The sequence below is a fragment of the Hyperoodon ampullatus genome (genome assembly GCF_949752795.1).
Source record: "Hyperoodon ampullatus genome assembly, chromosome: 2".
Lineage (NCBI taxonomy): Eukaryota > Metazoa > Chordata > Mammalia > Artiodactyla > Ziphiidae > Hyperoodon > Hyperoodon ampullatus.
This window is the reverse complement of record NC_136915.1, coordinates 107,031,666-107,048,266: the sequence shown is the minus strand read 5'-3', so window position 1 is coordinate 107,048,266 and position 16,601 is coordinate 107,031,666. Positions and strand designations below refer to the sequence as shown.

The following is a 16,601-nucleotide window of genomic DNA, read 5'->3' as shown; positions in this document are numbered from 1 at the left end:
CAGCAGCCATGGCTCATGGGCCCAGCCGCTCCGCGGCATGTGGGATCTTCCCGGACCGGGGCACGAACCCGTGTCCCCTGCATCGGCAGGTGGACTCTCAACCACTGCGCCACCAGGGAAGCCCTATATTTGTATAGTTTTGATAAGAGGGTGATGCTGGCCTCATAGAACAAATCAGGAAGTGTTCCCTTTCTATTTTCTGGAAGACTTGGAGTAGAATTAGTATTATTTCTTCTAAACATCTAGGCCTGGAATTTTCTTTCTGGGAAGGTTTTTAATTATAAATTTAATTCCTTTAATAGGTGTTCAGGGTATCTATTTCTTTTTCATTGAGCTTTGGTGATTTGCATCTTTCAAGGAATGAGTTTTACTTTATCTAAGTTGTCAGAATTGTTGGCATTGAGTCTTTCATGATATTCCTTTATTGTACTTTTAATGTTTATTTTAAAATGGGGTTATTTCCCTTCTCTTATTTCAGATATTGGTTATTTATGTCTTCTCTCTTTTTTCATCTGGTTGCTCTTGGTAGAGCATTATTGGTTTTAGTAATCTATCTGTTTATGTATTATGTGTATGTGTACTTATGTATGTAGGTATGTATTTATTTATAATCTTTTTAATGAACCCAGCTTTAGTTTCATGATTTTTCTCAGTTGTTTTACTGTTTCCTATTTCATTGATTTCTGCTCTTTAGTCTTTTCATTGCCTACTTTGGTTTTAGTTTCCCCTTCTTTTTCTGGTTTCTTAAGATGGAAGTTTAGATTTTATTTCATTCTACTACTTCTAAAATAAGCATTTAATGCTATACATTTTCCCTCAAAACACTGCTTTAGCTGTATTTCACAAATTTTGATGTGTCATGTTCTTTTCGTTCAGCTCAAAATACTTTCAGGTTTCCATTTGGATTTGTTCTGTGACTCATGTTATTTAGAAGTGTGTTCTTTAGTTTCCAAATATCTTTTGTTGCTGATTCCTTCCAGGTAGGTTTTGTTACTGATTTCTAGTTTAATTCCATTGTGATCAGTGAACATAATTCACATGATCTGAATTACTTTAAATTTATTAAAGCATGTCATATGGCCCAGTGTATGGTCTGTTTTGGTAAATGTTCTGTGTGCATTTGAAAAATGAAATGGGGGAAGAAAGGAAGAGAGTGAGGGAAAAGAAAGCAAAGATAGATTAGCACAGGGGGCTGATTAATATCTATTCCATCCTACCTAACCCACTCCACCACCACATACACCTTTTGAAAATCTTTATTGATATTTCTGAGATTCTGTGTATTGGGCCATATATTTGATTTACAAATGCAAGTTTGTGGAACAAATACAAGTTTTATGACTATTAAGTTTGCAGAACTGTTAGTGGTATATGGAAAGCTCATTCCAGGTATTAAACAGATTCTTATTATTAAGAATCTCAGGGAAGTGTTACTGCATTCATTTTCATAAATGGAGGAGTCAGGGCAAAATAGATGCAAAGAAAAGTCAGAATTGTTTCTGTTCTTTGTGTGACTCAGTGCAGGGTACTCACCTTTATGAGTCTAAGGTTAACTTGATGCTGCTGTTCAGAGTTCTAATTCTTGTGTGCAATGGCTTAGATCCTTGCCAGAATGGAGGTTCCTGTGTAGACGGAGTGAATACTTTCTCCTGCCTATGCCTTCCGGGCTTCACTGGGGACAGGTGTCAGACAGACATGGATGAGTGTCTGAGTGAACCCTGTAAGAACGGAGGGACCTGCTCTGACTATGTCAACAGTTACACCTGCAAGTGCCAGGCGGGATTTGATGGAGTCCACTGTGAGAACAACATTGACGAGTGCACTGAGAGGTGAGCAGCCCGTGTCCTCAGGCACCAGTGTCTTAGGGGCAAAGAGAGTAACAGGAGGAAACTACAGAGCACAGTACTGGGATCAAGGGACAGGCATAAGGCATCCACTTGGATCCCACCCCATAATCACCTCTTATTTCCTAGTTCCTGATTCCTTGTAGGCATCTAGTTACAAGCTCAAAGGTTAGAGGTTGAAAAACTTAGTGAGATGGATCATCATTTGTTGCTTGCATAGGGAACAGAAAGAGCTATAATTCTATTCCATATCCTTTTGGTCTCTTGTTCATTTTAGTTGACAATTAAAAAATTCCTATTTCTTTGCAGATTTGTCATCCCTCTTTAAGTAATTTCTGGGAGGTTTGTTTCTTTTTTTATTATCAACAAATTTGTTCTGTTTCTCTTCCATAAAGAAATCTAGAGTCAAGAGCTATTTATTTAACACTTCCCTTATAAATTAAATTGACTTAGGGATAAAATGAAATTTGATACATGGAAAGCTACAGAAGCACGGGGTAAAACTTGGAAACCTTCACTTTCTTTAGGAGCCTCTAATAAGCTCAGACTTTTAAATACTCCTCTAATCTTTTTGGCTGTGCAAAGGAAGCTGAGACTCAGGCTGACTGGCGCCCATTCTAGTTTGGAAAAACGTAAAGTTTACTGGATATAGGAGTTTTGGGTGCTCAGGAGTATTTGCCTCTGTAATATCTTAGATTCCAGGAACCTTAGTTTTTAAATAGCAGATCAGAGGAACCAGATTACATAGCTAATGTTGTTCTCCCTGTTTGCATCTTAGCTCCTGTTTCAATGGTGGCACATGTGTCGATGGGATTAACTCCTTCTCTTGCTTGTGCCCTGTGGGCTTCACTGGCCCCTTCTGCCTCCATGAGATCAATGAATGCAACTCTCATCCATGCCTGAATGAAGGAGTATGTGTTGATGGCCTGGGTACCTACCGCTGCATCTGCCCATTGGGCTACACTGGGAAAAACTGTCAGGTAATTAGACTCCATCCCATTCATTTAGCTCCCTCAGAATAGTTGAATATTGCACCTATTCCTGTTCTAGGCAGAATAAGCCCCACCCAAAAGAGAAAGTTCTGGGTCTTAGGGATGTCCCTGAGATAAATCTGGAGAGCTTCTTAATAGCTGGTACATTCCAAAATGGTGACACTGGCAAGATTATATGGATTAACAAATATAAAATTGTTATAACAGGCTAACCAAGAACTGCAGAAAATGCATGTGGGAAATAAGCACATAGATATCATTTAGGAAATACAAAAAGGGAAATAAAGAACAATCAAAATATGATTTTTAAAATTCAGGTACAACATCTAAGGGGATAACGAGAATTATCATGTCTTGCAATATTGTAACAGTCTCAAAACCAAGCTATTCACATGTCTTTTAAATTCAACTATTTATAATAATATACGTTTTCATAGACTCTATAAGGGAAGGACCCCTCAGAGCTGACTGGTCTAGCCTTTCATTTCATGGAAGAAGAAACTGTGCCCCAGAGGGGCAAAGTAACTTTTCCAAGGTTGCATACCAAACAGCATTGTGTTTAATTTTATGTAGCTTTACCTCTCAAACAATGGTACATGGTAGAATAACAGCAGTCCAAAGAACTTAGGAATAAATGGCCAAGTTTAACTAGACTTACAGAGTACACTTCAATAAGGCTTTGCTGTAAGCAAAGGTGCTGTAAGCACCTCTGCCTATTAAACAGCTTGTTGCTGATTCTGTGGGTCAGGAGGGTTTTCTTCACGGGGCTCCTGCTTGTTCTCACAGTGCAGACTACAGGTGCTCGTGGAGCGCTCTGCCCTTCCCCCTTTCTTTCACAAAAGTTCTGTATTGTTGTGTTTGGCCTTCCTCTCCCCGGGGGCCAGGCCACCACATGTGAGTTTTGGAGAAGGTGCTAGTTCACTTACAGTCTTTGTCTCATGCTTTTCATGAGCCTGAGTTTCTCCCATCAGGTAAGCTCTTTGACAGTTTTTAGGTTTATTAACAGGCTTTAAGTCCTTTCACTCATATTCACCACAGACAGATTTGATCAAGCCCCACATGGATTTCTCACTCAAGAGTAGCACATAGGAGCTGTCTGACAGCTTTAACTCTCTCTTTCTTTCTAGCCCCATAGGGTGGCCATGTTTCTAGACATAAGTGTGGCGTAGGGGATAACTTAACCTATTGGGCTTCCTCAAATTCTTAAACTTGTGTGGTAAGAATTTTTAAATAGCAGAGCTAAAAGGAATTAGACTGTATAAAATGATTAAATTATCTGGGGACAGTGGATCTAAGTTTAAGGCTTGGGTGAGGGCTCTTTTTTTAAATTATTAATTAGTATGCTTTCCTTTGATTTCTTAAAATGCAGTGTAACTTTTTTTTCGTTTCTGGTGTCTGAATGTTGATGTATATGTATGCCCCTGTTTCAGACCCTGGTGAACCTCTGTAGTCGGTCTCCATGTAAAAACAAAGGTACCTGCATTCAGGAAAAAGCACAGTCCCGGTGCCTGTGTCCATCTGGATGGGCTGGTGCTTACTGTGACGTGCCCAGTGTCTCCTGTGAGGTTGCGGCCTCCCGCAGAGGTGAGCTGTGTCCCCTCAGACTTAAGGATCAGTCCACAAAGTATTGACTGACCAGTAGCATTTTAGGGCAAATATTGTTATCATGGGAGGAGAGGGAAGGGAAGACAGGAGTGGATGGACAAGACTCTGGAGAAAGGGTCTGAAACAGAAGGTGAAAGGGCAGAGGAACAGCTCTAGAGATTCCAAAAAGAAAGGTATTTAAAGTGAAATAAAGGCATATTCCACTTTCAGGGCTTGTTTATTTTTAATATAAAACTGGTACCGAGGATTGTAAACTAGACAATAATAAAATTTCATGTGTCAACCGACTTAGATTAGTTGGTCTGAACCTGACGTGTTGTATGCTCTCCCATGATGTTTCTTCCTCCACTGGGTTTCCCAGGGGTGCCCGTTGACCGCTTGTGCCAGCACTCAGGCATCTGTATCAGTGCTGGCAACTCACATCACTGCCAGTGCCCCCTGGGCTACACCGGGAGCTACTGTGAAGATCAGCTGGATGAGTGCTCGTCCAATCCCTGCCAGCACGGAGCCACCTGCAGGGACTTCATTGGTGGATACAGATGTGAGGTGAGTAAGATGAGCAGGGAGAGGTCAGAGACCTCCCAGAAGATGGCACAACTCCTACGAACATTAGCATATTGAGTTTAGCTGCTTATGTCTTATTTTCACAATTTATAGATTTTTTTTCCAGTTACAATTACAATGTTTACTAATCACTGTTTTTTTTCAGTCCCCCTGTGCAATAAGTTAAAATAGCTCTGGTAAGGTATTTTCACAGAGGTCTGGAACCATCTTCCACAGGGTTGCTTCCAGGATTCAAAGCCAACATTCGCCTGCTGTGCATTTCACAGTCCCACCCAGCCCAGCGTCCCCTGGTACTTCCCTGAATAGCAGTTGAGATAGGAGAAGCCACTTTGAGGCGTGTCCCTTTGACCCATGTCATCTTTGTATACAGTCATTGATCAACCAACTAATAATTCTCTCAAAAAAATGTTGCTTATGGGCTTCCCTGGTGGCGCAGTGGTTGAGGGTCCGCCTGCTGATGCAGGAGACGTGGGTTCGTGCCCCAGTCCGGGAAGATCCCACATGCCGCGGAGCGGCTGGGCCCATGAGCCATGGCCGCTGAGCCTGCGCGTCCAGAGCCTGTGTTCCGCAACGGGAGAGGCCGCGGCAGTGAGAGGCCTGCGTACCACAAAAAAAAAAAAAAAAAAAAAAATGTTGCTTAGCCTGTTCTGCGTAGTGTTATACTGTTACATGTGTATACTTGAGGATGTGTGTGTCTTTTAAAGGACATGTCATGTCTTCTTAATGTCTGGGCTGATAATGGTTAGATCAAGATTTTAACAAAAGACCAGAGACATGGATTTGATCCCAATTTAGACCACCAAGCAACACTGAGAAAAGCTTTGCTTGTCTACTTATCATAAATGAGCCAAAGATGGCATCTGTATATTGGTCCCTAAGTTGTTTATTTCTTCACAGCAGGCTGAGACCTGTTAGCTCAAAAACCACTGGAACCAAACTCAAATTTTTACACATCCAATTGTTTTAAACATAGCCTTAATAAGTAGAATTTAGCCACTTAGAGCCTGCCTGCTTTGTATATTCTGCAAACCTGCACCAGACACTGCTAGCCATAGGTAAGATAAGCCCCAGGACATGAAGATACCAAGCCACAGCTGCCCTTCAGAGCTCTCTGATCCACAGACCTTGGCCTGGCTGCTGAGTGATATCACCAACCACATCAGCCCCATCTCTGTAACCCCCTTCCCTCCAAGTTCATCTGCCCTCCTCTCCTTACCCTCTTTCTCCCTATGGATGATCTTATGCTGCGAGGGACTCAAAGCATTTCCCAAATAGAGCCACTTCGTGGTCAGTATCTTCTTTCTTGATCAGCCCTAAAAGCCCTGGATCCCCTACCTCTAGCCCAGCTAACTAGCCCACCTCTCTGGGCCCTCACCCCATACCAGTCAGTTTCTCACACTTAAACATGTAGTTTCCTGAACCTGGAGATCAATACATGTGATATCTTTACTACCATCCACACATACCATTTGAGTGAGTCACAGGGTCCTCATCACATACAAAGGAATGCATATTTTAGGGGAAGCCTGCACACAGGAGGGACAAAAGTTTTGCACAAGCATCATCTGAAATATCGCTCAGAATATTCAGTCCTTGCCTTCCCCTTCAAGTGGCTTTTTATCACTTTCGGCTGGAAGTGATAAATGCCAGTAAGATGTGAGCTAACTCTGCACAAGATTGTTAGTAGAGAGTGTGATGATGCCAGAGAAGCGTACAAGGGCTGGGTAGGAGTTGGGGGAAGAGGGTCACAGTAACTTACCAGATCTCATTTGCTCTCATGGTCTGTGTCCTACAGTGGGCCAATGTTTCTTGTTCGTTTTGCTTGCTCTTGGCAGTGTGTCCCAGGATATCAGGGTGTCAATTGCGAGTATGAAGTGGATGAGTGCCAGAACCAACCATGCCAGAATGGAGGCACCTGTATCGACCTTGTGAACCATTTCAAGTGCTCCTGCCCACCAGGCACTCGGGGTATGAAATCAACCTTACCTGTCCTCCATCCAGGGCATTCTCTAAGTTATAAATGCATTTTTAGTGTTGAGTGGGTTTTTAAAAATCAAGCATTATTCTGAATCCTGGTAGTTCAAGCCATTTCGTTCATCTCTTGCCTAGCTCTGATGTTCTGACTCCAATTCTGTCTGGTTGTTGTTGGAATCCATGAAACACAGAATGTGAAAATGACATAAGGTTGCAACAAAGTTAATCTGGTTAGCAAGATTTCTTGGTGCTTCAAGGGAAGACAACTAGTGGCCTCTTGAAAAAATAATTCATACTTACCAGCTCATGTATTTTTTTAAACTTGCCAAGTTTTGCCTCCATAAAGTGGGGAAATGAAGGACATGAAAACATTTGCCTATTTTCATAAGGCCAGGGAAGAACACTGATGGCCCAAGACTGTAACTAAGAATTGCAGGAAGACCTAATGAGATACAACCCTAGATGGTGGATGATGGAGCCATCATTTTGCCAGGGGCATTCCCCTGCCTCCAAACAATCTCTTGGAAAGAGCTTAGAGTATTGTTTTTTAGAAGAGATGTAGTTATAATGGTACCTGCTCTGAGCAGCTTGTGAAAAAAATAAAAAGTAAGAGGCCATCCGCAATGGTGGGAAATCGATTCTCACTGTCAAAGAGAATAGAATGTTAGAGAAATATTTATACTGTCTTAGACCTTTGTGTCAGTGAATTTTGATAATTTACCCTTCTTGAGTTCAGAGTTTGGCTAAATTAAAATGGAAGAGTACCCCACTAGTAGGCTAGTTACTGAGCAACGAGGTTAAGGGGAAAGAAAAAATTTGGTAGAAACAGCCTTTGAATATTTGAAGATTTGTCCTGTAAAAGTACTGAGTTCTCTGCTCAGTACTTGAACGAGAAGTAGAAGTTAATTTTGACTTGTTGTTAGCTTGGTCCTTTGAATACTTGTACTGTATGGGACAAGCTGTGATTCTGGTAATAGCAAATTAAACCTCAAATCTCAGTGGCTTAACACGACAATTTTTTTTTTGTCACTCAAATCAAGTCTGAGTGTGTTGGGCTACCTCTCTTTATATTTTAGAAATGTGGCTTGCAGCACGGGGCCTCCAAGACCTCCACAGCAGGGGAAGAGGGACAGACTTATAGGGTCATGCAGCAGCTTTCAATACCTCAGTCTGGAAGTGACACCCATCACTACTGCTCACAGTATACTGGCCAGAAGTAGTAAAATGGTCTCAACCTGACTTCAAGGGAGACTAGGAAATGTAGGCAAGCACATAGATATTCATCTACACTAAAATCTCTGCTATACCATTAACTTTTTTTTTTTACTGTTAACTTTTTATTAATTAGAGATATCAGTCCTAGAATGGATCGTTTCATAAGAAAATGAAATTTCTCTCTTCTAACAATTTGTTAAGGATGGCTGAAATAATGGTTTTGCTATTATTATTAAGTCTTTTTCTTCTGGTACTTTGAATGTGTCATCCCATCCCATGTGATTTGATCTCCATTTTTTTAAATGAGAAATTAGCTGCTAACCATATTGAGGATCCCTGTACATGACGAGTCGCTTCTCTCTTGGTGCTTTCAAAATTCTCTCTTTGTCTTTTATGATGTGTGTAGGTGTGGATCTCTTTGAGTTTGTCATACTTAGAACTCATTGAGTTATTATACTGTTGTGTTTGGTTAGATATGTGGAGTGGTATTTATTTCTCTCTGGCCATTGGTGAACATTCCAGAGGACTCTCAAGTCCCACAGCCTCATTGCTAGAGTTACCACTATTGCTTTTCTTTCTATACTCCTGAGCTTTGGATCTTGGCCTGGGTTGCCTCCAGTCCCCCACGTCAAGAGCTAACTGTAATAGTTCTTCTGCCTCAGGCTGAGGTTGGCCTCTCTTTTACTTGATAGGTCTGTTCATGACTGCTGGTTCTATTCTGATGGGAGGATAAGCATCTGTGTTCATTTTACTAGCAGTCCATAGAATACCAAATATTCTATGAGCACACACTGGTTTGCTTTTACTTTGCAATTTTTGATTTTGTTTGTTAATAGGTAATGTACGCACATGGTCCACAATTTTATACAAGCCCCCGCCCCAGCACACACACACACACACACGTAGAAAGAGCATACAGTGAAAAATCTCCTTCCCATATACCTAGTTCTCCTTCTCTCACAAACAAGTAAACACCACTTTTCTTTAGTTTTTTGTGTATCTTTCTTGAGTTTTTTTTTTAATGTATCCTTCAGAGTTTCTTTATGTATATAGAAGCCAAAGACAAAGATATTTTTAATACCCACTTCTTACTCTGAAGATAGATTAGACACAGTATTTTGTACTTGGTTTTTTTCTTTTTTTTTTTACTTAATTGGAGATGTTTCTATATTCAAAATATAGAACTTCCTTAATCTTTTTTATTCTGCAGAAATCCCTTTTATGGGCATACCATATTTTACTTAACCAGTGCCCTAATGATAGAAATGTGAATTGTCTAGCATGTGTGTAAGTGTATTTGTAGAATAAATTTTCAGAAATGGAATTGCTCGATTAGAGAATATGTGCATTTGTAATTTTGGTTGATATTACTGAATTGCAAGGTATGAGCAAACCTATGGGCTTCTCCTCAATGTGAATGGACATACTCTCATTTAAGAGTCATTTGATTTTCTTTTTTCTATGGTTTCTCTGTTCATATCTGTATCCTTTTTTCCTGTTATGTTGTTTATCTTAATATTTTACAGAGAACAGATGTCTATGAAACAAAATATAAGTATATTCCCGATGTATTTCTTTTTGTTTTTTAATTTTCTTTATGGGAATTTTTCATGCAGAGATTTTTATTTTTAATCACATTAAATTTATCAGTTTTTTTCCTATGGTTTCTGTATTTTGAATCCTAGTCAGCAACACCGTTCACATTCTAAGATTATAAAGGAATTCTCACATATTTTCTTCAAGTACTAGAATACTGGAGAACTTTTTCCATATGGCTACTGATTTGTCCCAACACAATTTACTGAATATTTGATCTTTCATACAGTGATTTGAGATGGCACCTTTATCAAATTCTAAATTCCCATGTGTATTTGGGTGTTTTTCTGGGCTTTCCTTTTTGTTCTATTATTCTATTAATTTATCAGTGCCTCTCTGCTTTAAATATTAAGGATCTTCTTTTTCAGGGTTTTCCAGGCTGTGGTTATAGTTTGTTTTTCTATATAATTTTAGAATCAGATTGTCTATTAAAAATCCTGTTAGTATTTTTATCGGAGTCACATTAAATTTATGAATTTGTGTAAAGAAGACTGACATCTTTATGATGAGGAGTCTTCCTAACCAAACCATAGTGTCTTTCCATTATTCAAGTTTCCTTTTGAGCCTTTCAGGTCTATTTTAAAGTCTTCATGTAGGTGTAGCACATTTCTTGTTAAGATTATTCTTAGGTATTTTATCTTTTGCTATTGCTATTGAAAATGAGGTCTTTTCTTACATTTTTCTTTTCTTTCCAATAGTCTTGGTATTACAAGTGGTAGGAATACAGAACTGCTTTCCTTTTTTTTGCAATTTTTTGAATTAATCATGAAATCATTTCTAGAATAGTCATTGATTTCTTTTGTTTCTTTCTCAAAAATATTTACAGATAATCATGCTTGATGGCTCATTTACAACTACAGCACATTGAATGAGTTCTGTTTTAAATGGAATAACCTTTGAGCTCTCAACAGGATATTTCCCCTCTGTTTTTTCAATATAAGATATTAGTGCACTTACACTATTTACAGGAAAAGCCAATTATGTCACTCAAAATTTACTTCCAATTCTTACCAAGAATTCTTCCAATTCTTACTTGTAATCTATTTATTTATTTATTGTTATTTTTTTAACTGTTTTTATATTTTGAATCAAAATGAATAAATTAATGAAAATAATGCTAGCTACTACCTAGTGAGCTGCTTCTTTTGGTTGTGCGGGAGAGTACATGTGAAGCCCTGAGTACCTTCTTTCCTTACTGGTGACCAAGAGGATGGCAGCTGCCCTTGATCAAGAGTGTGTTTTGCCCTGCCTGACCTAAAAGTTCCCACCGCAGACTGGGGAATGTAACCTGACTAATTGTGAAAGTGCCAACAAGGGTGGTTCTCCCTTGCTGGAAAGCAGCGTTCCAAGGATTGTCATGATTTTCCTTCTCTCCTCTCTTTCCTCCAGGCCTGCTTTGTGAAGAGAACATTGATGACTGTGCCAGGGGTCCCCACTGCCTTAATGGCGGTCAGTGTGTGGATAGGATTGGGGGCTACAGTTGTCGCTGCTTGCCTGGCTTTGCTGGAGAGCGGTGTGAGGGGGACATCAACGAGTGCCTCTCCAACCCCTGCAGCTCTGAGGGCAGCCTAGACTGCATACAGCTTACCAACGACTACCTTTGTGTTTGTCGCAGTGCCTTTACCGGTGAGTGACTTTCCAGCCTCCCCAGCCACTCTGCCTAGGAGGGGGATTTTAGTGACGAAATTGGGCCCTGTATGACACATCCCAGACCCGAGTGAAGCTTTTCTCATATGTGAAAAACTAGACCAGCTTAATTCAGGGCCCAATTTTTTCTTAGGTCTGTGCTCCATCGATGTTTGCTATTCCTGAGAGATGCTATCTCTTTTATACGTTCATTATATCATATTGTAGCAGAAATATAAAAAAAAGAAATAGAATGTTGGGAGTAGTTGAGCAAAATAACATCTTTAAATTGAGGTAAAATACACATAACATAAAGTTTACCATCTTTACCATTTTTAAGTATACAGTTCAGTGGTGTTGAGGACATTCACATTGTTACGCTACCATCACCACCATCCATCTCCAGAACTCTTCATCTGAGCAAAATAACATCCTGTTTTCAGGAACCTTACATCTAACTCTGGTTTCATCACCCTGCCTCCTTTGGCATGTAGTGACTTGAGTTACTGGGTAGTCGCTGCCACTGTGACCTTTCCACCTCTGTGGGAATCCAGAGAGGCTTAGGGTCTTCTAGGACACTTAAAGGGAGTAGATCCAAATTGGGGTGTGTTTAACCAAAATTGGTTGATGAGGGTTTGAAAAGGAAAACTTCAGAAGTCACAAGTATGACCTGCCGTCTTAAGACTTGGCTGTGTTCATCACAGATTATAAAGATGACCAAGTCTTGCCTCAGAATGGGGACTTTATCATAGATACTTACTAATTATTTCTGGAGGAGGGCAGCTTGGTGACTTTGGGGAGCTAAAATAGTTGTTTATGTCTAAATATGGCAGTATCATCAGATAATCAGAAATCTGTTTTGCACTTCTGGGGTCCATCCAAATCTTATGCTGTAGAAGTATTCCTTGGGAGTCAGATGAGAGTCTGCAGTAGTCTACTTACTAATAGTTTGGCAAGTTGGACTCTGCTACATTCTGAGCCTATTATATCCAGACATTCTTCCTTCCAATTTTGAAGATGTGCTACCTTTAAGAACTTGGGAATTTTATTAAAAATTGGATGGATTTTGAAATATAGAAGATGCCTAGGTACATTATCAAAAGAGAAACAATCCATTATGAACATTATGCCTTCGAGGCAACACTGGACAGAAGGAATATGAACAATCTGTCTGTAGTCTCATATTGGTCATGATGTGCTTGAGAAGCCAGAAGAGAAGAACTGACTCCTGTTCCTTTCATTACCTCTGAGGCTTCCTTTATTTGGAAACAATGATAAGCTCTTACAAAGAAAGAAGGAAATAGATGAAGGAAGGAATGGAGGCCACCTTGAATTGGAGTCCCCTAGTCAGGAAGTGGTATTTCTACATTTTCTACACTTGTGAATAAAAAATCCTTTGACTCATTGATTGCAATTTTGGTGGGGTACTGATGCTGGTGAACATCAAGGGACCATCAGTCCCTGAGCCCCATGCAAATGTGGTGGCTGCTCTTGCTTATTGTCTGCTGCTGTGATTTGAAGTAACAAACATCTGTAACTCCTGCCTCATTATTCTGGTTGGCCAAAATTACTGCTATTTTAGTTTCATTTTGATTTTTAAAGCCATCTCTTCCCTTCCAAGTGCCTGAAGGCCAGATGGGGCCTGAATCCTGCCATTTGCCAAAAGTCCCCCCATGATTTCATTTGCTTAGTTCAGTTTGTCATGGAACAGTGGGCTCAGGATACCTTCTGTTATAGAACTGTGCCTAGAGATCATTAACTCTGGGAATATTAAGCTGTGTTTTGAAACAGTGCCAGTCAGGTTACAGAAAGGCTAGAAAATGATTGAAAAGAGACGTCACTGATGAAAATTCGCTATAAACTGCAAATCACCCTTTTTCTTAGTTTTTTTCTTTTAATTTTTATCATAGTATAGTTGATACAACGTTGTGTTACTTTCTGCTCTACAGCAAAGTGAATCAGTTATACATATACATATATACACTCTTTTTTAGATTATTTTCCCATATAGGTCATTACAGAGTATTGAGTAGAGAGTGTCCTGTGCTATACAGTAGGGTCCTTATTAGTTATCTATTTTATATATAGTAGTGTGTATATGTTAATCACCATTTAGATGTATTCGTCTGGTGTAGCCTCTCTTATGAAATAGAGGGTGTTAAAATGCAGTGAACACTTTTGCTAAATGTTTCTTTTGACTCACGAAAGCGAAAATGCCTTCAAAAAAAGCTTAGATGTCATTTTCCTTTTTTTTTTCTTTGGAGGGATTAGTCTTTTTTTTTTGTAAAAAATCTTGTTTTTTGAGTCTTGTTTTGTGAGTCGATTCAGGCACGTATGTGTGCCATTTGTGCTTATTACTATAGATAAGACAGATGAGGGAACTGCCCTGAGTCGGTGATGGGCCACGCATGTTGAGATCCAATGAGTGCCTTCCTCATCCTCTTTTGTTCCCTTAGGCTTAGAACTTAATTCTCATATCTCTTCCTCCTTCTCTAATCCTTTGACTGGCCCACATCCCAGTAGTGTTCTGTTCTGTAACTTGCAGTTACTACTTCTGCCTTTTAAAACACCCTTTCATTTTCTACTCTGAGGTCGTCACTGTGAAACTTTCGTCGATGTGTGTCCCCAGATGCCTTGCCTGAATGGAGGGACTTGTGCTGTGGCCAGCAACATGCCTGATGGTTTCATTTGTCGTTGTCCCCCGGTGAGTGCCATGTTGCCTATTGAAGGAGGATGCTCTCTTCCACACAGTCTGTGAGGAAGCTGAGATTAAACCTGGTGTTTCCGAGCTCTGTGGGGAGCTATCTTGGTGGGGACATTTCTTAATTTTAGCCTCTTTAGGAGAAAGTGCTTCAGTTTTCCATTTAGAACTGTTAAAATACTTCCAGAAACAGTGAGCTCCCTGATCTGTGACTGTCAATCTTCAGAAACACCAAGGGCAATGGAATGTTCCCTTGAAATCAGGGCTAGTGTCTCTGGCTTCTGGGTCTTGTGCTGGAGGGTAGTCTTACTGCCCAGACTGGGAGAGAGTTGGTTGGAAATGCCACTCTGCTCACATTCCTTGGCAGGGACTATTAGAGCGGGCTGCTTCTTCAACTAGAAGGAAGCCTAACGTTAGCCATTTGCTGTGCAAACACTTTTGCTACTGCCAGAGGCTAAAACCTCTCTAACACAGATCACTATGTGTGGAGAGATACCAAAAGGAAACCTGTCCAGTAACCTTGGCCTGGACTGAGCAAGAAGGCCAAGAACGAAATGGCATAGGAAAGTTTTTTAGACACCTAATACTCTGAAGTGAGTTTTTCCCCCTATAAAGTCACTGTATGAGTGATCTAATGACGCTTAGGAAAGGTGCTAATAGATACGGTGTCACCTGACTCTTATCCTACCATGAACTGTTGACTTCATTTCTAGAACTGAGCTCTTAGAGTGAGAAAATTCTATACTCATCCTATGGAACCGCCAGCCCTAACCTATAGGTTGACTTGAAGAGGTCTCTTCCTAGAACTTGGTCCAGGAGGCTACACGGAAGGATCTTAGCCAAGGGTCTAGTCTTTACCTCCCTAGAGGTGTGGCAGAGAGGGGATTGGGAGAGAAAATGGGGCATGCCCTCAGGAGTCAGCCTGCCATTCTCATTTGTTCACTGATTTCCACAGGGATTCTCTGGGGCGAGATGCCAGAGCAGCTGTGGACAAGTGAAGTGTAGGAGAGGGGAGCAGTGTGTGCACACAGCCTCAGGACCCCGCTGCTTCTGCCCCAACCCCCAGGACTGCGACTCAGGCTGTGCCAGTAGCCCCTGCCAGCACGGGGGCAGCTGCTACCCTCAGCGCCAGCCTCCTTATTACTCTTGCAAGTGTTCTCCACCATTCTGGGGCAGCCACTGTGAATTCTACACAGCTCCCACCAGCACCCCTCCTGCCACCTGTCTGAGCCAGTATTGTGCCGACAAAGCTCGGGATGGCGTCTGCGATGAGGCCTGCAACAGCCATGCCTGCCAGTGGGATGGGGGTGACTGTTCCCTCACCATGGAGAACCCCTGGGCCAACTGCTCCTCCCCGCTCCCCTGCTGGGATTACATCAACAACCAGTGTGATGAGCTGTGCAACACGGCTGAGTGCCTGTTTGACAACTTTGAATGCCAGAGGAATAGCAAGACATGCAAGTAAGCATCCAGGGTCCCCAGAACTGAGGGACACTGTCACTAACATACCTTGGTTTCTTGTTGTTGCTCCTAACCACTCCAGTGCTTCAGCCCAAGCTGCCTCTGCTTTACGGACTGGAGCCCTGGGGCCCTCTTCTTCCTGGTGTCAGCCTTGTCCCAGCGCACGCTGCCCTGTGCTCTCCCTTGCTGACAGAGGTGCAGGAATGCTCACTGCACAACCGCCCTCTCTCTGCCTGTCTCTGCTTCCTCGCCTGCTGCTCTCACAACCTCCTGGGGGAAATAACTTTTGGAAGTGTTGTTACCCACTCTCAGGCAGCCTCTCACATAACCTGCCTGCAGGATGGATGGAAAGGTCTGTACCTCTCTCTATTTGCCCCATTCCTTTCCCTAAGGCAGGGTTTTCCCATCAGATTCATCAGGAAGCATAAGCTTGCTTAGGCAACTTAACCCTCCAGGTCTTCACTGTTGCAGTTATAGGGGGCTTTGTGGGTTACATAATGACTTTCCATTTAGTCATCCCATTTAGTTTAACTCTGATTAATTTTCACCAACCTTGTGAGGCATAGGTATTGTTAATGGCCTTTCACAGGTGAGGGAACTGAGACCTAGGAGGTTCAAGAACTTGCCAAAGCACATACAGCTACTCCTGACCTCCTCACTGAGCTAGAGTGGCACAAGTTGTACTAGGTAGTGGAACCATCAAGGGATGGGAGTGGGGGAGGAGAGGAGAGTGGAAATAAAATTATTTTTGCATCACTGGGCTTTGGGATTCAATTTCCTTTTCCCAGTGTTTGAAAGATACTGTACAAATTAGATCTGGTATCCTGTGTGGGACACACTGCTCCCCATCTATACCTTCCAGAGCTGGGATTCAATCTTGATTAGAAAAGAATTGGGCCATATCAACATGGTCCACTGTACAGCATCTCTTGATGGTACAGGGCTACTATCCAGTTTCTGGAAGCACTCTCTAGAGTCATGTTTTACTTCTGAAAGCCTAGAGGCAATGGATAAAAAAAAAAA

The 16,601-nt window shown here is 41.3% G+C and overlaps 1 protein-coding gene across 1 annotated transcript in view; it reads left to right on the top strand.

Annotated features, from left to right (window-relative positions):
- NOTCH2 (notch receptor 2) overlaps window positions 1–16,601 on the top strand; it is a gene marked incomplete at both ends in the record, with an annotated part of 177,456 nt that overhangs the window by 151,296 nt on the left and 9,559 nt on the right. Inside the window, 8 exon segments of the mRNA XM_079696531.1 lie at window positions 1,601–1,829; window positions 2,623–2,824; window positions 4,267–4,420; window positions 4,803–4,987; window positions 6,841–6,973; window positions 11,180–11,416; window positions 14,008–14,120; window positions 15,073–15,578. Of these exon segments, the coding sequence (XP_079552657.1) occupies window positions 1,601–1,829; window positions 2,623–2,824; window positions 4,267–4,420; window positions 4,803–4,987; window positions 6,841–6,973; window positions 11,180–11,416; window positions 14,008–14,120; window positions 15,073–15,578 (1,759 nt within the window).